The 26985-nt window shown below is 40.9% G+C and overlaps 1 protein-coding gene across 1 annotated transcript in view; it reads left to right on the top strand.

Moving 5' to 3' along the window:
• Positions 1 to 26985, top strand: part of ARHGAP15 (Rho GTPase activating protein 15) — a 690583-nt gene that overhangs the window by 147213 nt on the left and 516385 nt on the right. Inside the window, exons 6-7 of the mRNA XM_077273018.1 lie at positions 2428 to 2512; positions 8113 to 8202. Coding sequence (XP_077129133.1) covers positions 2428 to 2512; positions 8113 to 8202 — 175 coding nt within the window. The remainder of the gene's footprint in view (positions 1 to 2427; positions 2513 to 8112; positions 8203 to 26985) is intronic.

Raw genomic sequence — 26985 nt, 5'->3', positions numbered from 1 at the left:
TCTCTCCTCTGATCATTCTTCGGTCATTTTCATTGTCTTATAACAACAAGTTCAAAAGTATCTATAATTCCAAATGGTTAAATATTCTACATTCTGAATGCGGCTTCTCTATTTGTATCATGTAAGTTTCCTTTTCATTCTTTCAGAAGAGCGCCACCCTTGTCCGTGGGTTGTGCCTGGTACTGCAACTAAGCCTCATTAAAATGAGATTTTTGAACCAAATAAGTAAAAACCCCTCTAAAAATGTTCTCTAAGACATAGTTACAAACAGTATGTAGTTTGTAACTATAGAAGAAGGCAATAAGAATACAAAACTGAGGCCAGAAAGGGAACAAAAAAAAACTTTGTGCAGATTACTGCCCAACTACCGACCCAATTCCTTTATCTTCTAACACCACTTATCAAATGACTTTTATTAAACCCTTAAGATCCCGACTATTTTTTAATTTCTGTGCTTTAATCTTTTCCTCTCCTTTGTCCAGGAGCCATAACTTTTTTTTATTTTTCTATCAGCATGACCATATGAGAGCTTTGTTTTTTTTTTAGCAAGATCCGTTGTAGCTTTGAATGAGCCCATTTAATTTTGCTATTCAATGTGCGGAAAAATAGGGGAAAAAAAGTGGGATAAAATGTTGGGGAATAAATAAATTCTGCCATTGTTTTGTTTTGAGAGTTTGTGAAAAATTACAGGGCAGTACAAATACAGCAATACTAGACTTTGGTGTTATTTTTCATTAGTTAAGTAAAAAAAAATAGCTTGTCAACATTTTTGCTTTTTTTTAATACAAAGTTTAAACTACTGATAAAGCAGTTTTTGTCCGGGTACATTTGTCTTTTGTGCGCGCTGATGAAGTTCAGTGGATAAAAAAAAAAATAATCTGATTCCACTTCATCAGTATTGGCCGCAAAACCTGACACCTGTTTTTTTGCACCACCCATTTCTTTCAAAAACTTTCTGCAAAAACGCTGCAAGTGTGTGCAAGAGAGTTCCGAAATCTCATACTTTGCTGGTACTGTAAAACACAGCTGAAAAAAAGGCCATGTTCGAATACTGCATAAAAAAAAATGCAGAGTGTGAACATAGCCTTAATGAATCAGCAGGGCGTAGAGCGCCGTCTTGCTACAAAGCTTACTCTGGTCTGAGACTTGGGTAAGATTTGTGGTGTAAGGAAACCCACCGCTAGCTCTAACCACTTAGTTGCAACTGCGTGAAAATGACATGAAAATGCCAAAAACTCAGAAAAAAATTGCACAGCCTCATGGTGCACAGAAATTTTGCATCTTTGATAAATCGGGGCCGTAATATTTTTATTTTTTTACTTTTCCGTCAATTTAGCCAATTGAGAGTTTGTTTCTTGCATGATGACCTGTTGGTTTTATTGACTCCATCTTGGGGTACATACAATATTTTGATTGCTTTTTATTTTTTCAAGACGTTTGGTGACCACAAACTAAGTTCTGGCTCTTCACGCCGCATTCAGACTTCCATTTTTTGCGTACAAGTGTAATCTGTGGTTTTCACGGGTAGCACTCATACCTGTGATAGTCAATGGGGTCATTTAAATGTCGGCAGTTTTTTTTTTGTAGACCAAGCTGTTCACGAAAAATCACCAAAACGTATGATTTTGATCAGAGAGACGGATCAAAATCGCCAAAGCAAGTCTATGGGTCACATACAATCATACTGCACTTGGTTTACATCCGAGTGTGGTCCATTTTTCTCGTGAGAAAAATGAAAGCCTCAATGAGGCCTTACTCTGCAGATCTTGAATTTCAGTAGGTTTCCTCCGTAGTTCACGCGTGCGCAATGCAATCTTGCCTTGCGCACGCGCAGTATGCTTTACCCAACTGCGGGCAAAGCCAAAAAGCATTAGTGCGCATGCGTTGCCGCACTACATCCCGGAAGTATTTTGCTGTGTTCCGGGACATAGTGTCGTGGTGCATGCGCACTAATGCTTTTCGGCTTTGCCCGCAGTTGGGCAAAGCATACTGCGCGTGCGCAAGGCATTGCGCACGAGTGAACTATGGAGGAAACCTACTGAAATTCAAGAAAATATTGCGGCCAGCGAGAAAGGAAGGGGTGAATGAAAGAAGAGGAAACACCGCCCATCAGACCGGACACAGGGCATTTACATAGCCTGCCAAATTCAGGTGACAGAGTCCCTTTAAAAATTTGAGAAAAATGGTAAGACTAAACATAAAGAGCATATTTGATTTTGCCCCAAATTTATTAAACTTGAGCCAATTTTGAAGAGTTTGGTGTAAAAAGATAAACAAATATCACAAGACATAGAAAGAAGAAAAAAAACAGGCAAATGATTAATCAGGTTCTCAATCTTTCTGTCTGTAAACTTTAACTATTGAAGTTGCTTTTCTTAATTTATATAAACTCATTGAGTGAGGACTCAACATCTTTTTATGTCCTAGGAAAAACTGGACTGCTACGTATGTTGTGCTTTCCGTAGAACGGCTGGAATTCTACAAGGACGCCAAGGAGCTGACAGCAAATTTGGTCAGTGCATTCTAAAGATTTCTATAGTTTGGATCTAGTAGGCAATGGTGATAATGTATCACTCTTTAGATGGATAACATTACCTGTCTATTCCAACTTTGAGAAGCCATGATATCACTTCATGTTCAGTGGGGACCATACAGTCCTCAAAATGAAGGACAGTAGGACTAGCTAAACAGTTTTTCATGCAAAGTGATGCTCCCATGTTATGCAGACAACTTTTTGAAGTGTTTTTTGCTTTTTTATCAACACCGACAGGTGCCCCAATGGCTAGACCTCCACCGATCAGGAAGTGATTAATTTGTATTTTTTTTTTTTAATAACACAACCCATCTGATTTTCTTGCATGACTTGACTTACTGCAGATTTTTGCTTCTGCAAAGACCAATATGGCGCATGTATATTTCCCAAATGGTGCATGCATTGGCTAAAGGGCTAAACATTGCATCTAGACTGCACAAGTCTTACGATGTTCCTTTGTCATTTTATTATTTTACTGTATTACAAGTGTAGAGGATCCATGATTCTTTCTGTCAAAGCATCATACAAGCCAAAGATCACTTTTTAAGGGGGCCTCGTCAGTCAAAGCCAAAGTCCATTGCATAAAAGATCCAGCACTGTGTTGTGGCTTCCACCTATTACTCAAACCATAAAAACGGATGTAATCTGACCCCAAAATTCCTAAAGATTAGAAAATTATCTGATTCACAGTTTCATTAGAAATTATAACCAAAAAAAGGAGACATTTTTTCCCAACTGTAGGGTGAAACTAAGGCTCGACTTTTTATTGTGTGATAAATTTGGGTTCCACCAAAATGTTTCTCTAATGGCGGAAAAAAAATTATGCAAGAGCCACTAGAATAATATGTGTTAAAAGTCCCTTAAATTTTTTTACCCTACAGGGAAACATTGTGGTCAGATTACAATTGTGGAAAGCTATGATTTTATCTTAACCATAAATGTCCCCTATGGGGGGAAAAAATAAAAAACCCAAGGAGTTTTATATCCTTAACTCTAATGATTGGCATTGGACCAGTCGTGATTATTTTTCCCTTTAGTAGAACATTATATTTGTGATTTTTACATGATTTTGATACTTTTACCAACTCTTGAACAACATTTCCAGTAGTTCATCCTTAGCCAAATGTAACATCTTATAGAAAGGCATTGAATTCCAAAAATGCATTGCTTAAAGTGTTTCAAGAAGTAACTTAGAAATATTACGACTCAATACTGCACAAAACATTAAGTCCAAGTGCTAAAATGAAAAACAACTAATCTCTTACTGTTGATGAAAAGAACATAAAATGTCATAATAAGGGCAGAAATGCGAGTCGAGTATTGCATAAATTAGTAAAATGCGTGATTCCTGTCCTAGAAAGCCAACGGTAGCACTCGCTATTTCTTCTATTGCAACTGTTACAATTTTAGAAGCCAGCACTTACAGCAAATTCCACTTTGTACTTTTTTTTCCACATTGTGCCCGAGGAGGGAGCATTGATCTTCATTTTCCCAGATATGACAGATAAGTTGTTGAGACAAATCTGGCATGTATTCTTATAGCCTTAGATATAATGCTGTGAAAGTTTACAAACCTCTGTGTGGCATTAAAGGGAGAACAAGTCAATGAGAGGATGATGGTGCAGGGACATACAGAAACGCGTTTGACAGAGCCCCATTGTGAAGGATACCCAAGGCTGGATGAGACCTGCCATACCTTATTGGAATGATGGCTGCCCGAGAAGGTGATTTTCAAGCTGGAGTCACTTAGAATAAGCCATTTCCTCTTTTGGCAGGTGACAAAGATCAGTTTAGTCCTCGCTGCCAAGAGTATCTGTCATAACGTATCTCTTTCTAATAAATGAAGAAAATATGAAAAACAAAGCAGAAAGGAAAGTGATATTTTTTATTTGTCACTGACTCAAGCGTGGAGAGGACAACTTGTTGTCACAAAGCAGAGTCAGTAGAAATGAACATCGGGCTGCGCCTCTTGATGGCAAGTTCACCACTGTTGACCATCTAGGAATAACAGTGTATTAGAAAAAAAAACATTATAGGGTTTAAGACAGAGAATTAAAAAATTGAGGATAATTCTTTTCATTTGAAGAAGGCTAATCCATTTTTTTATGAAATCTTCTAGATTTTCCAAAAAAGTTTTGTGCTACATAATTATCTAGGGCAGAGTGAGCTTTAAAGAAGTTGTCAATTAGAATTTTTTGAAAAAAAAAAAAAAAGATTTATAGGCCATGGAATGCTTCTCTGGCTCTTTAAATATATAAGTAGCCTCTTCATAAGGAAGAGGAGGCTTCTCACCCAGCCAAAGCATGTATCTTGGTTTGCGCTGAGGAGCGGCAAACACCCTGAAACATACACTGTGTGCAGAATTATTAGGCAAGTTGTATTTTGATCACATGATACTTTTTATACATGTTGTCCTACTCCTAGCTGTTCAGGCTTGAGAGCCAACTACCAATTAAGTAAATCAGGTGATGTGCATCTCTGTAATGAGGAGGGGTGTTGTGTAATGACATCAAAACCCTATATAAGGTGTGCTTAATTATTAGGCAACTTCCTTTCCTTTGGCAAAATGTGTCAGAAAAAAGATTTGACGGGCTCTGAAAAGTCCCAAATTGTGAGATGTCTTGCAGAGGGATGCAGCAGTCTTGAAATTGCCAAACTTTTGAAGCGTGATCACCGAACAATCAAGAGTTTCATGGCAAGTAGCCAACAGGGTTGCAAGAAGCGTGTCGTGCAAAAAAGGCGCAAAATAACTGCCCATGAATAGAGGAAAATCAAGCGTGAAGCTGCCAAGATGCCATTTGCCACCAGTTTTGCCTTATTTCAGAGATGCAATGTTACTGGAGTAACAAAAAGCACAAGGTGTGCGATACTCAGGGACATGGCCAAGGTAAGGAAGGCTGAAAAACGACCATTTCTGAACAAGAAACATAAGATAAAATGTCAAGACTGGGCCAAGAAATATCTTAAGACTGACTTTTCAAAGGTTTTATGGACTGATGAAATGAGAGTGACTCTTGATGGGCCGGATGGACGGGCCAGAGGCTGGATCAGTAAAGGGCAGAGAGCTCCACTCCAACTCAGACGCCAGCAAGGTGGAGGTGGGGTACTAGTATGGGCTGGAATCATCAAAGATGAACTTGTGGGACCTTTTCGGGTTGAGGATGGAGTGAAGCTCAACTCCCAGACCTACTGCCAGTTTCTGGAAGACAACTTCTTTAAGCAGTGGTACAGGGAGAAGTCGGTATCGTTCAAGAAAAACATGATTTTCCTGCAGGACAATGCTCCATCAGATGCCTCCAACTACTCCACAGCGTGGCTGGCCAGTAAAGGTCTCAAAGAAAAAAACATAATGACATGGCCCCCTTGTTCACCTGATCTGAACCCCATAGAGAACCTGTGGTCCCTCATAAAATGTGAGATCTACAGGGAGGGAAAACGGTCCACCTCTCGGAACAGTGTCTGGGAGGCTGTGGTGGCTGCTGCACGTAATGTGGATCGTAACAGATCAAGCAACTGACAGAATCTATGGATGGAGGCTGCTGAGTGTCATCATAAAGAAAGGTGGCTATATTGGTCACTAATTTTGGGGGAGTTGTTTTTGCATGTCAGAAATGTTTATTTCTAAATTTTGTGCAGTTATATTGGTTTTACCTGGTGAAAATAAACAGGTGAGATGTGAATACATTTAGTTTTTATTAAGTTGCATAATAATTCTGCACATTAATAGTTACCTGCACAAACAGATATCCTCCTAAGATAGCCAAATCTAAAAAAACCCACTCCAACTTCTAAAAATATTAAGCTTTGATATTTGAGTCTTTTGGGTTGATTGAGAACATAGTTGTTGATCAATAATAAAAATAATCCTCTAAAATACAACTTGCCTAAAAATTCTGCACATAAAGTGTGTCAGCAAACTTAGTTTCTGGTTTAGATTCTTATCCTAAGTTATGTGGCAAGGCTTGAAAAAGGGTGGTGGTGCCAGAGATAAACTCATCTTCCTTCTGAAAAGGCTATATGCATATGAAAAAAGTTTATAATTAAACTATGAAAAGAAATGATACTCGCCTTACCAATTCCTTCCTGCTCTCATGCCGATGCTCTTCTGGTCCTTTTGTAAGTCTTTGGACTCCTTGTTCCAGGAAAGAGGCATCTTGCCTCGCCAAATCAGATCTTTTGCTTTGCACTGAGGAGGGGCAAACCCCCAGAAACACATGTCTGCAAATGGAATTTCTGGTTTGGCTCCTTATCCCAAGTCATGTGGCAACGCTCGTTAAAGGGTTAATACTGACTTTTAGAATTGCTACATCAATAGTTGGTGGCAGAGATCAAATGCTCATCCTTCCGAAAAAAAAAAAAAAAAAGGTTATAATTTTATGATGGGAGATTATAGCAAAATGATACTCCTCTTTTTTACTGTTAAACAGACCTTTGCTTCGCAGTTTTGCTGAATCACAAGTAACCAAAAATATGCATTTTGGTAAATGTGGATTTTTGTAATATTTGAGTAGAATTTAAATATATATTTGCACATCTTTTCCACACTATGTAACATTAAGTGATTTGTAAAAATTAACATTTATATAAATAATTTTTAGCCCAAAATACACTATTTAAGGAGAAAGTGTGTGTGTGTGTGTGTATATATATATATATATATATATATATATATATATATATATATATATATATATATATATATATATATATATTATAGCTGAAGATGAAACAATATAACTGCTGGGCCAGGTTAAGCTGAACTGAACTAAGTTCTACATTCAGAGCCATTTGTTTAGGACCCTGTGTGCGGTTGGCTGCTTCTCATCTCTCATCATTGTATCTATTAGCCCATGTACAATGACAATTTAACAAAACCCTTTCATTAGTTGTTATACAAGTCTATAAAATACTCCAGTTCTATCTGTGCCCTTATCTCTTTTCTTTCTGCAATGTTCATCCATGATTGAGTCTTCCTACAGGAAAGACATTTCTTTTCATCTGACTTATATTTGGATAGTGATTTGCTTGTTAAATATTTCCACCTTCTGCTTTTGATAGAACAGATTTTGTATCTTGTGATTATAATTAGTGAAACTTTTTGATGGGTTAAAAAAAAAACTTTCAAAATTTGAAAATGGGTAAAGAAATCATAGAAATAAAAAGTTAGGAAAACTTCTCTAATTTTATATTTATTTTTTATTAATTGTGAAACAGATAATACATCTGCAACGTTTGTGTTATAAGTTTAGACACAATCGAAGGTCTAACATCTTCAGAGATCTTTATGAAGTGGTCAGTGAGGGTACATAAACCAACGGTTGAGGGGAACTGCACCTACTGAGGCCCATGATTGGCTGCAGTTGTCATATCTCAGTCACTTGACAACTGCAGCCAATCATGGTAATTAGTGGTCAAGTGACTGAAGAATGGACCATCATTACTTCTGTACAGCTGGTGACCGCAAAAACAAACCGGTTTAGAGGAGATGATTAAATATCACTTAATTGTTTTTTAACTTATTTGTATCTATAAGCAAATGTCTATAACCAAATTAACAAAAGCGGTTTTCATGTTTCCAGAAATCCGGCACTAAATCTGAGTACATAGATCTACGGGGGGCGCTGATTGAGTGGACAAATGACAAATCCAGTCGGAAAAATGTGTTCCAGGTAAAACAATATTTACTTCAAAGTTTAAGCTTGTGGTGACTTATTGCATCTAATCAAGATCATGAGAGGAGAACAATGCACAATGCTGCCGCATCAAAGATTTCTTGATAGGGACAACTTAGAACTGTCACCAAAATTCCCAATACAAGCTGAGACCTGATGAAGCTGGTGTACTTAGTTTGAAAGCCTGTCTAAACGATGTGTGTGTGTGTATATATATATATATATATATATATATATATATATATATATATATATATATATATATATATATATATATATATATATATATATATATATATATATATATATATATATATACACATACACACACACGTGCAGTACCGGCCAAAAGTTTGGACACACCTTCTCATTTAAAGATTTTTCTGTATTTTCATGACTATGAAAATTGTACATTCACACTGAAGGCATCAAAACTATGAATGAACACATGTGGAATTATATACTTAACAAAAAAGTGTGAAACAACTGAAATTATGTCTTAAATTCTAGGTTCTTCAAAGTAGTCACCTTTTGCTTTGATGACTGCTTTGCACACTCTTGGCATTCTCTTGATGAGCTTCAAGAGGTAGTCCCCTGGAATGTTTTTCACTTAACAGGTGTGCCCTGTCAGGTTTAATAAGTGGGATTTTTTTGCCTTATAAATGGGGTTGGGACCATCAGTTGTGTTGTGCAGAAGTCTGGTGGATACACAGCTGATAGTCCTACTGAATAGACTGTTAGAATTTGTATTATGGCAAGAAAAAAGCAGCTAAGTAACGAAAAACGTGTGGCCATCATTACTTTAAGAAATGAAGGTAAGTAAGTCTGAAAAATTGGGAAAACTTTGAAATTGTCCCCAAAGTGCAGTGGCAAAAACCATCAAGCGCTACAAAGAAACTGGCTCACATGAGGACCGCCCCAGGAAAGGAAGACCAAGAGTCACCTCTGCTTCTGAGGATACATTTATCTGAGTCACCAGCCTCAGAAATCACAGGTTAACAGCAGCTCAGAGTAGAGACACTGTGCAGCAGGCCTTCATGGTAAAATAGCTGCTATGAAACCACTGCTAAGGACAGACAACAAGCAGAAGAGACTTTTTGGGCTAAAGAACACAAGGAGAGGACATTAGACCAGTGGAAATCTGTGCTTTGGTCTGATGAGTCCAAATATGACATCTTTGGTTCCAACCACCGTGTCTTTGTGCGATGCAGAAAAAGTGAACAAATGGACTCTACATGCCTGTGATGGGGTGCTGATGGACAGTGATGGGGTACTACGCCAGATGACCTGGCCTCCACAGTCACCAGATCTGAACCCAATCGAGATGGTTTGGGGTGAGCTGGACCGCAGAGTGAAGGCAAAAGGGCCAACAAGTGCTAAGCATCTCTGGGAACTCCTTCAAGATTGTTGGAAGACCATTCTCGGTGACTACCTCTTGAAGCTCATCAAGAGAATGCCAAGAGTGTGCAAAGCAGTCATCAAAGCAAAAGATGCTACTTTGAAGAACCTAGAATATAAGACATAATTTCATTTGTTTCACACTTTTTTGGTAAGTATATAATTCCACATGTGTTAATTCATAATTTTGATGCCTTCAGTGTGAATGTACAACAATTTTCATAGTCATGAAAATACAGGAAAGTCTTTAAATGAGAAGGTGTGTCCAAACTTTCGGTCTGTACTGTATGTGTATATATATATATATATATATATATATATATATATATATTTACACACACACAAAGTGTATGTATTATTGTGACAGAGTCACTGGCAGAGTAGTAGAAGAGAGATATGTGTCACTGCGCTTTTTTGTGTACGGTTTGTCTGATCTGTGCCCATCAAGGAAACATGGGGTCACAGATCTAAGTTGAGCACTTCTGTGTCAATAGGAGGGGGTTTCCACAACTCGCTAGGTCAGAAGTGTTGACCATCACAATGACATGCCAAAGGTTTTCAATATTATCAGAAGCTCTTCCAATGTGATCGTTGAGGTTACGTCCAATAGATCTGCAACCATCGGCAAAGCTGCCGTTATGGTAAAGGTTCTTCAGATGGGATGACCTCTTTAGTGGTAAAACAATGCAAAGTAATAGCTGTCCTGGCTAATTGGTTATCTCATTGCTATTTTACGGTTGCGTCTTGCACATTGTGACAGCATTATACTCTATGTAAAGAAACAAAACATAATTTTATGATCCCAAGAACGTAAAGGTCAAAGTAAAATGAAAACATTATGTCCCTTCTGGTCCATGGGCTTTGAGCATGAGAAGAGGGAAGCAAAGCATTGTGTTATTGTTGTTTTTTATTTTTTTTATTTTCATTACCTCCGGTATAATGAAAGGCCACACAGTGAAACGAGGCAATAATTAGCCCGGCTGATGTGTTCTCTTTAGAAATGTCAGTAAAAATTCCGTTGTCGAAATTAGCCTGAGTTTTCAATTTAAGACCATGAATTATTGATTGTATATGGAAAATGACCACTGAATAATTTGGATAAGAGGAATCAGTGAGACGAAATTATACCTGTTAGCAATGTTTACATTTAAAATCCATTATATCAGAGGGGAGATATTAATTACAGCCATATAATGAGACGGTTGCAGGTGCTTATGCCTGTATTATGTATTAGGGTCCGTAGAGCTGTTGGTTTTAATAATACGGAGAATTCATTGCTTATTATTTTCTGTTTAAATTAGCGCGAGCGGAGAAATGCTAAGGTGAAGCGGAGAACGAGCGGATGAAAAATAGACAGAGGGGACAATTACTTTCTCTTTAAACGCAATTACAAGTCTGTTTGGTGCCGTCAAGGAAGGTTAGGGCTTTCCATCACGGGCGATGCTGAAGGGGCGATTTATGGGAAGATCGCCTAGCTTGAAACATTTTTTGCTAAGTGCACTTTGGTGTTTGGACTGAAATTTAAGGCGCTGAGGATTAAAAGGATTACAATATAATCTTAAATAATCCTAACTGTCATTTACACAGAAATGGTGGTAATAACGAAATAAAACCGCATTAAGGGCTGGCGCTCGGCTGATGAGGTTCTTGTTGTCCTGTGATTACCTCTTCTGAGAGTATGGAGAAATCAGATCTCTGTAGAGAGGTGGCAGAGCGGAGATTGCTGGATGCAGCAGAGCAAAGTCGGTCATTTTGCGTATTGCGACATTTTTTCTTTTAGAGTCTCTATGTATCACAGGACTAATGCACACTACAAGATGAGTAACTGAGAGTAGATGTGATCCGGAGTTTTTCTTTATCTTTCACGTAACAGCTAGGAAAGGTGGTGATCAGCGATGAGCGAGTCTGCTGAAAGCCAGTTTGGCAAATCGGCTTAGATTTGTCCAAGAAATTCGAGTCACGTCAATTTTGTTTACTACAAGCCGCACGTTCTTTCCTATGCTCCAGATCCCAGAGCATAGTAAACATAGGTAAAAAATAAAATATAATTACTTTGCCTTAGCCCTCGCGTGTCCATCTGCATTTACGCTTCCCGGTCCGGTCTGCCACAGCCGAGCTTCTTCGCACCTGACCAGGCCCTTATGTCAAGATGTCGCACGAGACAGAGTCAATGATGTCAAGGAGTAGACCTCCTGCAGTGTCATGACTTATTACATCACAAGTTGAAATTGTGACATTTTGAGGTCTGGTCAAGCGCAGAGGAACCGAAGATACTGGGACGCATCAGACTGGGTCAGATTGGATGCAGGAAAATAAGTTCAGAGTGGATAGAGGCTGCTGAACAAGTGATGGTGAGTAGTGATGAGAGAGTGTACTCGTTGCTCGGGAGACCTCCGAGTATTATTTAGTTTTCATCACCTCAGCTGAATGATTTACAGCTACTAACCAGGCTGAGTACATGTGGGGGTTGCCTGGTTGCTAGGGAATACCCACATGTAATCAACCTGTCTAACAGTCGCAAATCATCCAGCTTCTGGGGGGGAACTAAATCTCCAAGCAGTCATAAATACTTCGAGACCACCCGAGTGTGCATGAGAAAACCCGAGCAACGAGTACACTCGCTCATCACTAATAGTGAAGTATCTTTTTCTTTTTTTTTTCTTAGTTTACTTCCTTTTTGGCACTATAAAAATGAAGTGAAATGAATTTGCTAAAAAAAAATCGAAATAAAATATAGATTTGCCTAAATCTATAAAATGTGGGAAATTCTAATTAAATTTAATTCATTTAGAATTGATCTCTAGTGGCTCCCCTATAATTAAGTGTCCAACGCCGGACCCTTTTGGGCATAAATTCCAAGCCAGAAAGTTATCTACAGAAAGACTTGAGTCTCATAAGTCTGCCACTCCCTGGTCTTTACAGGTGACTTCTCAATAGTCATCTGATTATCATCACAGGTAGGGTTACAATGACAAGTACATATTCAATATAGATAAAACAGGATACACCATCAACATTCAGAATGGGGGATGTCACAGCTCACCTCTTCCTGTACAATGACTGATAAAACCTGTATATACAGTATATAACACAGGATCCACCAATCACAATAGGTGATATCACAGCTCACCTCCTCCTCCTGTACAATGACTGATAACACTTCTATATACAGTATATAACACAGGATCCACCAATCACAATAGGTGATATCACAGCTCACCTCCTCCTCCTGTACAATGACTGATAACACCTCTATATACAGTAGATAACACAGGATCCACCATTCACAATAGGTGATGTCACAGATCACCTCCTCCTCCTCCTGTACAATGACTGATAACACCTCTATATACAGTAGATAACACAGGATCTACCATTCACAATAGGTGATGTCACAGCTCACCTCCTCCTCCTGTACAATGACTGATAACACCTCTATATACAGTAGATAACACAGGATCCACCATTCACAATAAGTGATGTCACAGCTCACCTCCTCCTCCTGTACAATGATTGATAACACCTCTATATACAGTAGATAACACAGGATCCACCATTCACAATAAGTGATGTCACAGCTCACCTCCTCCTCCTGTACAATGATTGATAACACCTCTATATACAGTACATAACACAGGATCCACCATTCACAATAGGTGATGTCACAGCTCACCTCCTCCTCCTGTACAATGACTGATAACACCTCTATATACAGTAGATAGCACAGGATCCACCAATCACAATAGGTGATATAACAGCTCACCTCCTCCTAATCCCTGCGCAGTGACCTCTGTACATTTCATAGAATAGGCCCTCTTCACTTTTGTCAATGAGTCATTTCCATTCTGCAGGTTCCTATGGTCCATGTTGATGGTGTAAATACTGTTAACCGTAACTGAAGTAAAGTGTTAAAGAAATGTACAACCTGAAAATAAAAGCAGACTTCCTTTACGAACAAGGGCCCCATGTACTGTTCTTGGACGGTTTCCCCATCTGTGTTCTATCTGATTCCTTCCATGAGTAACACAGCGGAACTTATGATAAGAATATTTGTGGATTCTCTCATTGGGAAATATTAAATAAGAACTGACTGATCTTTATTAATCTGCTCAACATGCAATCAAGTGTAGGAGACCAATGAAGAATCTTCCATGTCCTTCCGTAATACAACCATTGAAGCATCTGTGACCCGATTAGCATAAAATAACCTAGATGCTCAATCTTTCATGCTTCCGAAACCATACAAACCCATGGCCGCTGCACATAAACTTCCTTACAATAGATTTTTTTTTTTTATTTGCCTACTTGGTCTTGTCTCAGCTGTTTGCCTTTCTGAATTCAATATGTTTGACAGGTCACCAGGGAAGATCCCTGCATTGTATCTGACCTTATTGTACATTTGGCCCGTGGTAAGAAAGTGCTCAAGGTCCTCCAACAAGCAATCTTGGCATAATGAACTTCTACCTTGAAGGGAGATGTTTGTTGTTTCAGTGTCGGTTAAATGTAACACATCATATTAATTGACACAGAACAATGTTTTTCGTTTGTTTTGTCTTTTTTTCCCCGAGTTTGCCTTTTTTCACTTTTTTTTTAATTTTTCTATTTCTATAACATGTTTGTTACTAATCAGAATAATTATAGCTGGGATTATGTGATGTGTCATGTGCTACTGAATCTCTAAAATTAGAATTGGTTCACCATGTAAGAACCTCGTTTGCTAAAAGTTATTAAAAAAAAAGATATATATACAGTACAGACCAAAAGTTTGGATACACCTTCTCATTTAAAGATTTTTCTGTATTTTCTTGACTGTGAAAATTGTAAATTCACACTGAAGGCGTAAAAACTATGAATTAACACATGTGGAATTATATACTTACCAAAAAAGTATGAAACAACTGAAAATATGTCTTATATTCTAGGTTCTTCAAAGTAGCCACCTTTTGCTTTGATGACTGCTTTGCACACTCTTGGCATTCTCTTGATGAGCTTCAAGAGATAGTCACTGGGAATGGTCTTCCAACAATATTGAAGGAGTTCCCAGAGATGCTTAGCACTTGTTGGCCCTTTTGCCTTCACTCTGCGGTCCCGCTCACCCCAAACTATCTCGATTGGGTTCAGGTCTGGTGACTGTGGAGGCGAGGTCATCTGGCGTAGCACCCCATCACTCTCCTTCTTGGTCAAATAGCCCTTACACAGCCTGGAGGTGTGTTTGGGGTCATTGTCCTGCTGAAAAATAAATAATGGTCCAACTAAACGCAAACTGGATGGAATAGCATGCCGCTGCAAGATGCTGTGGTAGCCATGCTGGTTCAGTATGCCTTCAATTTTGAATAAATCCCCAACAGTGTCACCAGCAAAGCACTTCCACACCATCACACCTCCTCCTCCATGCTTCACAGTGGGAACCAGGCATGTAGAGTCCATCCGTTCACCTTTTCTGCGTCACGCAAAGAAACCTGCAATTTCTAAGGCTGGTGACACGGATAAACGTATTCTCAGAAGCAGAGGTGACTCTTGGTCTTCCTTTCCTGGGGCGGTCCTCATGTGAGCCAGTTTCTTTGTAGCAGTTGATGGTTTTTGCAACTGCACTTGGGGACACTTTCAAAGTTTTTCCAATTTTTCAGACTGACCTTCATTTCTTAAAGTAATGATGGCCACTCATTTTTCTTTACTTAGCTGCTTTTTTCTTGCCATAATACAAATTCTAACAGTCTATTCAGTAGGACTATCAGCTGTGTATCCACCAGACTTCTGCACAACACAACTGATGGTCCCAACCCGATTTTATAAGGCAAGAAATCCCACTTATTAAACCTGACAGGGCACACCTGTGAAGTGAAAACCATTCCCGGTGACTACCTCTTGAAGCTCATCAAGAGAATGCCAAGAGTGTGCAAAGCAGTCATCAAAGCAAAAGGTGGCTACTTTGAAGAACCTAGAATATAAGACATAATTTCAGTTGTTTCACACTTTTTTGTTAAGTCTATAATTCCACATGTGATAATTCATAGCTTTGTTGCCTTCAGTGTGAATGTACAACGTTCATAGTCAATAAAATACAGAAAAATCTTTAAAAGAGAAGTTGTGTCCAAACTTTTGGTCTGTACGTCTGTACTGTGTGTGTGTGTATATGTGTAAAATATATATATATATATATATATATATATATATATATATATATATATATATATATATATATATATATATATATATATAATATATCTTCATGCTTGTCCAAAGATCATATTCAGTATTGCAGCTATAGTGAAGTAATTTAAAATATATTTAATGTTGCAAATTGGTTCTTTGGGTTTCATTTATGATGTTCCCTTGCTTTAGACACTTGTTAGCCAAAATGGATAGGGTTATTTTCGCACAGAACATTTAAAAAAAATTCTTGGAACAGATTCTCTCCAAAAGCCACCTCAAAAGCTATGTACAAATGGAGGGTTTTTTAGATGTTTTTGGAGAAGAATCTTCCTATGTGAGTGTTTTTAAGGAGTTTTTGAAGCAGCAAATTAGAGGAAACTGAGCGGAAAATCTCAAAATGCCTCCAACACTTGGAGTTTCTGCTCAGTGGCTATGTGCACACAAAGTCTTTTCCAGGTGGTTTCTTAATCGGAAGCTGTCTGAAAAGATATCCAACAACATTTAAAAGGGTGAACATGTGAATGTGCATGAAAAAACGACATTACGGTGATTGATCAGTCTGTTCCTTCTTTAAACCGCCTCAGGGTTTGGAAACTCCAGAGCAGTTAAGTATCATGTTCAATCTCTGGGCAGCTTCCGGAACAAAGCCACTCTGAAGTCTTCATAGAAGATAGAGTACTGGCAGAGGAGCTGCAGCAAAAACTGCGACAAAACCGCCAGAGGAGTCACTTCAGGAAAAAAAAGTTGCCTGCTTTTTCTTGAATTACCTCTGCGAACTCCTAAGGCAGAACCATCAGAATTAGTGTTGAGCATTCCGATACTGCAAATATCGGGTATCGGCCGATATTCGCTGTATTGGAATTCCGATACTGAGTTCCGATATTTTTGTGATATCGGAAATCGGAATCGGAAGTTCCTATATGTTCCCAGGCGTGTGCGGTGCGTATGGTTCCCAGGGTCTGGAGGAGAGGAGACTCTCCTTCAGGCCCTGGGATCCATATTCATGTAAAAAATAAAGAATAAAAATAAAAAATATGGATATACTCACCCTCGGACGGCCCCTGCAACTCAGCGTTGCAACCGGCAGCCTCCGTTCCTAAGAATGCAGTGAGTGTAGGACCTGCGATGACGTCGCGGCTTGTGATTGGTCGCATGAGCGGTCACATGAGTGGTCACGCGACCAATCACAAGCCGCGACGTCATCGAAGGTCTTTCACTCTGCATTCTTAGGAACGGAGGCAGACGCTTGCAGTGGTGACAGCCAGGGCTCGTCCGAGGGTGAGTATATCTATATTTTTTATTCTTTATTTTTCACATGAATATGGAACCCAGGGCCTGAAGGAGAGTTTCCTCTCCTTCAGACCCTGGGAACCATCCAGGATCACTTCTGATATTTGTGTCCCATTGACTTGTATTGGTATCGGGTATCGGTATCGGCGATATCCGATATTTTTTGGATATCGGCCGATCCAATCCGATACCGATACTTTCAAATATCGGAAGGTATCACTCAACACTAATCAGAATATAAACTCTGAGAAGCTTCAGAGCGGTATAGAGTGAAAGCTGGCGGACGTGGATCCATCGCAAAAAATGAAGATCTTGGGAAAACCATCACCCCTGCCATTTTCATGAAGCCACTTTGCCTGGGAAAATAACGCCAAGTGCATGTACAAAAAACAAAACTGAAACACTGCAAAAACATGGCAGTTGCAAGAAAGAAAAAAACCAACACATTTTCATGTTACTTCCAGAAGCTGTGTCCTAACACGCCACGTGATACGTTCCTTTTTTTTTCTGTTGCGCTTATGGTCTTTTAGTATTTCTATATAGCTTCATTGATGGGTATTCCACATGGAATCTCCTCCAAACTCGGTATTCTCAAGTTAAAGGGTTGTGAAAAAATGTGTGTTTTAAAAAGAAAACGGAAAAAAAAAAAGCTTCTTCTAAACTTCTTCAAAAAAAGCCTGGTTAAAATCCCAAACCTCATCAAATTTACATTGATTCCCTAATAGATTTCTCTCAAGAAAAGAATTTGGATTTGTCTGGCTCAAGAGAAACGATCAAATTAATTTTTAATTTTTGAGTAGGATTCTGCCTTTCAGAGAGGAAGAGGACTAGGAATCTAGCACCATCTATTGGAAGTGTCAATCCTAAAAGTCAACATCGAGCCTTGCCACATGACTTGGGATAATAGCCAAACCAGAATCTCAATTTGCAGAAACTGAGTTTCGGGGTACTGCCCCTCGTCAGTGCAAAGTGTGAGATCTAGTTTGGCTGGGTGAGAGGCGTCTTACAGGGATCCAAGGTGTAACGCTTCTCCTTTCAGAGAGTGACATTTTCAAAGTTTTAAGCCTTGCAATGATCCTCTGTGAAATATGCAAATTGTCTTTTCCGAGAGGAAGAGGACTAGAAATCTAATTCCGACTATAGGAAGTAGTGATCCTAAAAGTCAATATTAACCCTTTAACGAGCCAAATTGAGATTATGGTTTTATGCTAAGTCATGTGGTATGTCAGGCTTGACATGTCATTCTCCGAAAGGAAAAACGTTACACCTTGGATTTTGAGAGTTTCCTCCCAGATTCTTCTCAGTTTCCATTCTCAAGAGACTCCGTGTGCACATAGCCAGCGGTGTTGTTCGGGAAAAAAACAACAACTTTGTATTCGCATAGCCTTGGAGTATGTGTATACAGAGTATTTTTGCTGAATTTTTATTTTTTTTGTTACAGGGAGCTAATAAATCCTCCAAGTTTTTGAAGCGTTTTGTATTTTTGAAGAGGATTGAGTGCTCAATAAACTCCTTGAAAAACTTTTTTTTTTTTGCAGGTGGAGAAATCCAGCAAGTTTTAAAACAGAAATCTCCTAAGAAATGCTGTTTTTGTTTTTTTGTTTGTTTGTTTTTCTGAAATGTTTTGGTAGATTTTCTTTCCCTAAATCGTGTTTTTTGCAGTCTTTTTTTTATATGACCGTTTCGTCTTTGGAACAAATTCCATCAGGATCCACTTCAAAGTGACGTGCACTTTGTTTTTTCTCCTCCGGGCATTTTACAAGACCTTTTTCAGGGAAAAAAATGCTTATAAAAATCTTCATATGAACAGCAAAGTTAATTTTGCATAGAAATGTGTTGCAAGAATTTTTTTAAGCAGTTTTTCAGGATTTTTAGCAAACAGACAGTAAACTAAATAACCACTTTTAAGTAACAATTGACTCAATGAAGTGAGGAAAAATCATTTAAAGTGACACCTACCATTCTCCAACAGCTCTGCTCCACCTATTAAAGAATATCTGAAAGTGGGAGACATCAATACAGATGTATCCATCATTATCTTTTGACTAAAGAAAAAATCCAAAAATGAATGGCATGAGATGCCAGTTTTGAAGAAAAATATAAAAAACTAGATGGTGGCCCGATTCTAACGCATCGGGTATTCTAGAATATGTATGTATGTATGTATGTATATAGCACAGGCCACAACATATTGTAGAATACCCGATGCGTTAATACAGGCCACGCAGTATATAACACAGCCCAAACATTATATAACACTGCCCATGTAGTATATATCATTGCCCACGTAGTATATAGCAGCCACGCATTATATAACACAGCCCACGTAGTATACAACACTGCCCAAACAGTATGTAACATTGCCCACATAGTATATAGCAGTCATGTAGTATATAACACAGCCCACATAGTATATAACACTGCCCACGTAGTATATAGCAGCCATGTAGTATATAACGCAGCCCACTGTTGTGAATTTACCTTTTGGCTCCCTCTAGTGGCTACTAGTGATTTGACTCTGGGTATGTCATTCATCCCTTGTATGCTCACCTGGGTCGTTAGGTCAGGGGTGTTGTTATATAAGCTCCCTGGACCTTCAGTTCAATGCCTGGCAACGTTGATATCAGAGCTAATCTGTAGTGCTCTTGTCTACTGATCCTGGTTCCTGCTTGATTAAGCTAAGTCTGCTTCCTTGCTTTTTGCTATTTGTTTTGGTTTGCATTTTTGTCCAGCTTGTATATAATCTGTTTCCTGACCTTGCTGGAAGCTCTAGGGTGGCTGGTGTTCTCCCCCCGGGCCGTTAGACGGTTCGGGGGTTCTTGAATCTCCAGCGTGGATTTTGATAGGGTTTTTGTTGACCATATAAGTTATCTTACTACATTCTGCTATTAGTAAGTGGGCCTCTCTTTGCTAAAACCTAGTTCATCTCTGTGTTTGTCATTTCCTCTTACCTCACCGTTATTATTTGTGGGGGGCTACTATCCTACTTTTGGGGTCTATTCTCTGGAGGCAAGAGAGGTCTTTGTTTTCCTCTTCTAGGGGTAGTTAGTCCTCCGGCTGGCGCGAGACATCTAGCGACCAACGTAGGCATGTTCCCCGGCTACTGCTAGTGTTGGCGTTAGGAGTAGATATATGGTCAACCCAGTTACCACTGCCCTATGAGCTGGATTTTTGTACGTCGCAGACTTACTTGTTTCTCTGAGACCCTCGCCATTGGGGTCATAACAGTTTGCCAGGCCAGTATTAAATGTTAAATGCATTGCAGAAGCGGGATTATAAGAAAGAAAGCTCTGAGGTTTTTTTTTCTCTCTCTCATTTTTTTTTTTTCTTTTGCCCTTTACCTCTGAGTGGCTTGTGTTTGCTGCAGACATGAATGTCCAGACCTTGATTACAAGTGTGGACCAGCTTGCTGCTCGTGTGCAGGGCATACAAGATTATGTTATCAGAAGTCCTATGTCAGAACCTAAGATACCGATTCCTGAACCGTTTTCCCGAGACCGATTTAAATTTAGAAATTTCAGGAATAATTGTAAATTGTTTTTGTCCCTGAAACCCTGTTCATCTGGAGACTCCGCTCAGCAAGTAAAAATTGTTATTTCTTTTTTACGGGGCGACCCTCAGGATTGGGCCTTCTCGCTGGCGCCAGGAGATCCGGCATTGGCTGACATTGATGCGTTTTTTCTGGCGCTCGGTTTGCTTTATGAGGAACCCAATCTTGAGATTCAGGCAGAAAAGGCCTTGCTGGCTATGTCTCAGGGCCAGGACGAGGCTGAAGTGTATTGCCAAAAATTTCGGAAATGCTCCATTTGGTTCCTTTGCCTAAGCTGCCCTCCTCTTCTGATCTGGTTCCTGTGTTCTTCCAGAACGTGGTTCGTTTGCACGGCATTCCTGAGAATATTGTGTCGGACAGAGGATCCCAGTTTGTTTCCAGGTTCTGGCGATCCTTTTGTGGTAGGATGGGCATTGAGTTGTCGTCTTCGTCCGCTTTCCATCCCCAGACTAACGGACAAACGGAGCGAACTAATCAGACTCTGGAGGCTTATTTGAGGTGTTTTGTCTCTTCTGATCAGGATGATTGGGTGACCTTCTTGCCGTTGGCTGAATTTGCCCTTAATAATCGGGCTAGTTCCGCCACCTTGGTTTCGCCATTTTTCTGCAACTCTGGTTTCCATCCTCGTTTTTCCTCGGGACATGTGGAGCCTTCTGACTGTCCTGGGGTGGATTCCGTGGTGGATAGGTTGCAGCGGATCTGGGGGCATGTGGTGGACAACTTGAAGTTGTCACAGGAGAAGGCTCAGCGTTTTGCCAACCGCCGCCGCGGTGTGGGTCCCCGACTTCGCGTTGGGGATTTGGTATGGCTGTCTTCTCGATTTGTTCCTATGAAGGTCTCCTCTCCCAAATTTAAGCCTCGCTTCATTGGTCCTTACAAGATATTGGAAATCATTAATCCTGTATCCTTTCGCCTGGATCTTCCGGTGTCGTTTGCCATCCACAACGTATTTCATAGGTCCTTGTTGCGGCGGTACGTTGTGCCTGTGGTTCCTTCTGCTGAGCCTCCTGCTCCGGTGTTGGTTGAGGGCGAGTTGGAGTACGTGGTGGAGAAGATCTTAGATTCTCGTCTCTCCAGGCGGAGGCTTCAGTACCTGGTCAAGTGGAAGGGCTATGGTCAGGAGGATAATTCCTGGGTGGTCGCCTCTGATGTGCATGCGGCCGATTTAGTTCGTGCCTTTCACGCCGCTCATCCTGATCGCCCTGGTGGTCTTGGTGAGGGTTCGGTGACCCCTCACTAAGGGGGGGGTACTGTTGTGAATTTACCTTTTGGCTCCCTCTAGTGGCTACTAGTGATTTGACTCTGGGTATGTCATTCATCCCTTGTATGCTCACCTGGGTCGTTAGGTCAGGGGTGTTGCTATATAAGCTCCCTGGACCTTCAGTTCAATGCCTGGCAACGTTGATATCAGAGCTAATCTGTAGTGCTCTTGTCTACTGATCCTGGTTCCTGCTTGATTAAGCTAAGTCTGCTTCCTTGCTTTTTGCTATTTGTTTTGGTTTGCATTTTTGTCCAGCTTGTATATAATCTGTTTCCTGACCTTGCTGGAAGCTCTAGGGTGGCTGGTGTTCTCCCCCCGGGCCGTTAGACGGTTCGGGGGTTCTTGAATCTCCAGCGTGGATTTTGATAGGGTTTTTGTTGACCATATAAGTTATCTTACTACATTCTGCTATTAGTAAGTGGGCCTCTCTTTGCTAAAACCTAGTTCATCTCTGTGTTTGTCATTTCCTCTTACCTCACCGTTATTATTTGTGGGGGGCTACTATCCTACTTTTGGGGTCTATTCTCTGGAGGCAAGAGAGGTCTTTGTTTTCCTCTTCTAGGGGTAGTTAGTCCTCCGGCTGGCGCGAAACATCTAGCGACCAACGTAGGCATGTTCCCCGGCTACTGCTAGTGTTGGCGTTAGGAGTAGATATATGGTCAACCCAGTTACCACTGCCCTATGAGCTGGATTTTTGTACGTCGCAGACTTACTTGTTTCTCTGAGACCCTCGCCATTGGGGTCATAACAGCCCACATAGTATATAACACTGCCCACATAGTATATAGCAGCCATGTAGTATATAACGCAGCCCACATAGTATATAACACTGCCCACATAGTATATAGCAGCCATGTAGTATATAACGCAGCCCACGTAGTATATAACACTGCCCACATAGTATATAGCAGCCATGTAGTATATAACGCAGCCCACATAGTATATAACACTGCCCAAGTAGTATATAGCAGCCATGTAGTGTATAACGCAGCCCTCACAGTATATAACACTGCCCACGTAGTATATAGCAGCCATGTAGTATATAACACTGCCCACGTAGTATATAGCAGCCATGTAGTATACAATGCAGCCCACGTATTATATAACACAGCCCATGCAGTATATAACACAGCCCACAAAGTATATAACACTGCCCATGTAGTATATAACGCCGCCCACATAGTATATAACACTGCCCACGTAGTATATAGCAGCCATGCAGTATATAACATAGCCCACGTAGTATTTAGCAGTGTGGGCACCATATCCCTGTTAAAAAAATTATTAAAATAAAAAATAGTTCTATACTCACCCTCCATCGTCCAGCGAAGCTATGTCGATGTGCGCGCAGCTGCCGCCAGCTTCCATTCCCAGGATGCATTGCGAAATTACCCAGATGACGTAGCGGACTCGCTAAGTCTTCTGGGTAATTTCGCAATGCATCTCTGGGAACTGAAGCTGGCGGCAGCGGCGCACGCCTCGGCGATCGACGGAAGGGGAGAATAGCAGGTTTTTTGATTATTTTTTAACATTATATTTTTTTACTATTGATGCTGCAAAAAGTTGGTCACACAGGGTTAATAGCAGCGTTAACGGAATGCATTACCCGCGGCATAATGCGGTCCATTAATGCTGTCATTAACCCTGTGTGAGCGCTGACTGGAGGGGAGTATGGAGCGGGTGCCGGACACTGACTGGACGGGAGTAGGGAGGGACTAATTCTCAGCCGGGCTGTGCCTGTCGCTGATTGGTTGCGGCAGCCAGGACAGGCAGCTGGTGAGACCAATCAGCGACGCAGGATTTCCGTGATGGAAGTTGCAGACAGACAGACAGACAGAAGGACAGACAGAAAGACGAAAGTACCCCTTAGGCAATTATATGGACGATAATAATTTTAAGATACTCTGTCAAGAGACGTTTCTTTTTGCAGCCTCTTGGTGTTTGTAATGTGAATTGCACATCACAATCACAAGCCGTGACGTAATCCCTCAGGTCCTAAATTCCTAATTCTAGGAATTTAGTACCTGAGAATTACGTCACGGCTTGTGATTGGTCGCGTGGCGGTCACATGGGCGGCCGCGACCAATCAGAAGCCGTGACGTCATCTAAGGCCCTTCACGTGCTCATTCTTAAGAAGGAAGGCTGCCGGAAAGAAGCGGGGCGCGTCCAAGGGTGAGTATATACCTAATAGGAATATACTCACCCTCGGCTTCTTTCCGGCAGCCTTCCTTCCTAAGAATGCACGCGTGAATGGCCTTAGATGACGTCACGGCTTGTGATTGGTCGTGGCCGCCCATGTGACCGCCACGCGACCAATCACAAGCCGTGACGTAATTCTCAGGTACTAAATTCCTAGAATTAGGAATTTAGGACCTGAGGGATTACGTCACGGCTTGTGATTGGTCGCGTGGCGGTCACATGGGCGACCGCGACCAATCAAAAGCCGTGACGTCATCTAAGGCCATTCACGCGCGCATTTTAAGCAAAGAAGGCTGCCGGTTACCTCGGTAAGGTGCAGGCTGCATCGGAGAGGTGAGTATATCAATATTTTTTATTTTAATTCTTTATTTTACACATTAATATGGATCCCAGGGCCTGAAGGAGAGTTTCCTCTCCTTCAGACCCTGGGAACCATAGTATCCCATTGCACTGCATTGGGTTTCGTGTTTCGGCCGACCCCGACCCTGACTTTTTTATAGGATCGGCCGATTTCACTCGACCCGACTTTTGAGAAAGTCGGGTTTCGTGAAACCCGACCCGATCCTATAAAAATAAAAGTCGCTCAACCCTAGTAAACGGGACAGTTGTATTTTCTAATAGTGGTTTTGATAAAATGCTGTCCATTTAAGAGTTTTTTTCCTTTTTTTTTTCTAGAAGCAGCATCACTTTTATTATTCTTGACTTCATCTAATATGGCATAATACTAGTAAGTTGAGAAAAGCTGCAATACTTGACACAACCAGTACAGTATAGTGGCGCTGTTCTGTGAAAAATATGACAACTTCTTTAAACTTAACATTAACATATGACAAAGAATCCCAGTTGTAGACGTGATCCTTCATAACATCCTGACTCATGATATTCTTTTTTCATAATGTACCTTTTATATAGAGTGTACCTCCTCAAATCTTTCCAAGTCCATGGGATTATCCATTCCTCCCTCAGATTATAAATGAAGCTTTTAGGAAAAGTATAGTGCGTTCTCCATGAGTTGGCAGCCATTATTGCTCATTTACATCCATCAGCAGGGGCGGACACAGAGAGCTTAGGGCCCCTGTGCAGGAAATGTGTCTAAGCCCCCCTCCTTTCAAGGCGACAAACTTATATATATACATACTGTACGTGTGTGTGTGAATGTATGTGTGTATGTATATATATATATATATATATATATATATATATATATATATTATATCTGTGACACCCCAGGGTCCTGGTTGTCACAGTGGCATTGATTTCCTCACGGGGAGGGAGATGTCATGCTTGGAAGCGAAGGAAGCTCTTCTCTATCAGGAATACACAAACATGCAACATGTTCACACTCCAGGTCAGAAGGGGGAGCACTGAACCCGGTTTTCAGGGGAACTTCCCTATAAGTATATTCTGGTCTGGAGGGAAATTGATTCAGTCTGTCAGAGACAGAGGAGAGAGCAGTCAGACAGTTAGTGTCGGAAGGACTGAAGGGGCCGTGCAGACAGAGGTGCTGCAGCTCCTGGAGAAAGAGAACACAGAGAGAAGAATAGTTTGCAGTGAGAGTGGAGGAGAGCGAAGCAAAGGAGAGTAAACAACTGGGGAGAATAGCTGCGACTGAGCTACCTCCTTGCAGAGCGCAGAAACCGGTAGCTGGAAGACCGAGGTTGTGTTGGACTCTAAGAGACACAGCAGAAACCGGCAGTACAGCTGGACTACACATCACCTGTCCGCCCTAATACCCAGGAGACACAGTGGCACATAGAGCCCGGGTTGTGACAGAGACCCTGTAAAAAGGCTTGAGCCACCTGTCATATGGGTTTGTGTCCCACCTTTATGGAGGACAGAGAGAACTGTGAGGACCTTGACAGAAGCCACAGGCAGCAAGGGACTACACCATAGCGCTGGTAGGATGGCTTTCATCTCCACATGGTAAAGGGGACTCTGAACTTGCTTTCAAGCCAGCTGGACCCTGCCTGTACCTGTAATCTGGTGCCCTGGACTGTGGTGACCTGAAGTCTTCAGTAAACCAGGTAAAGAGACTGCATACCTGTGTCCTCTGTTTCTTATTGCACCACTCACCATCTCTATCTACAAACCGGGAGCCCTACTGACCCAGCTTCACCTGTCGGAAGTTATACCATCTTAGATGCCATGCCATCACCCCAGAGGACCCCTTTAAGCAGCATCGGTCCCCACTGACCGAATACCACAGGTGGTGTCATATAGTTATTAAGGTTGAAGGAAGACTTTAAGTCCATCTAGTTCAACCCATAGCCTAACCTAACATGCCCTAACATGTTGATCCAGGGGAAGGCAAAAAAAACCCATGTGGCAAAGAGTAACTCCACCATGGGGAAAAAAATTCCTTCCCGACTCCACATACGGCAATCAGACTAGTTCCCTGGATCAACGCCTTATCAAGGAATCTAGTGTATATACCCTGTAACATTATACTTTTCTAGAAAGGTATCCAGTCCCCTCTTAAATTTAATTAATGAATCACTCATTACAACTAGTGTTGAGCATTCCGATACTGCAAGTATCGGGTATCGGCCGATATTTGCTGTATCGGAATTTCCGATACAGAGATCCGATACTTTTGTGGTATCGGGTATCGGGTATCGCAACAACATTAATGTAATAATGTGTAAAAGAGAGAATTAAAATAAAAAATATTGCTATACTCACCTGTCCGACGCAGCCTGGACCTCAGCGAGGGAACCGGCAGCGTTGTTTGTTTAAATTTCGCGCTTTTACTTGGTTACGTGAAGTCCCGGCTTGTGATTGGTCAGGGCGGCCATGTTGCCGGGACGCGGACCAATCACAGCAAGCCGTGACGAAATTACGTCACGGCTTGCTGTGATTGGTCCGCGTCCCGGCAACATGGCCGCCATTAACCAATCACAAGCCATGACGTCACGGGAGGCTGGACATG

This window comes from Ranitomeya variabilis, chromosome 7 (genome assembly GCF_051348905.1).
Source record: "Ranitomeya variabilis isolate aRanVar5 chromosome 7, aRanVar5.hap1, whole genome shotgun sequence".
Classification (NCBI taxonomy): Eukaryota; Metazoa; Chordata; class Amphibia; order Anura; family Dendrobatidae; genus Ranitomeya; species Ranitomeya variabilis.
This window is presented reverse-complemented; position numbering and strand designations above follow the sequence as displayed.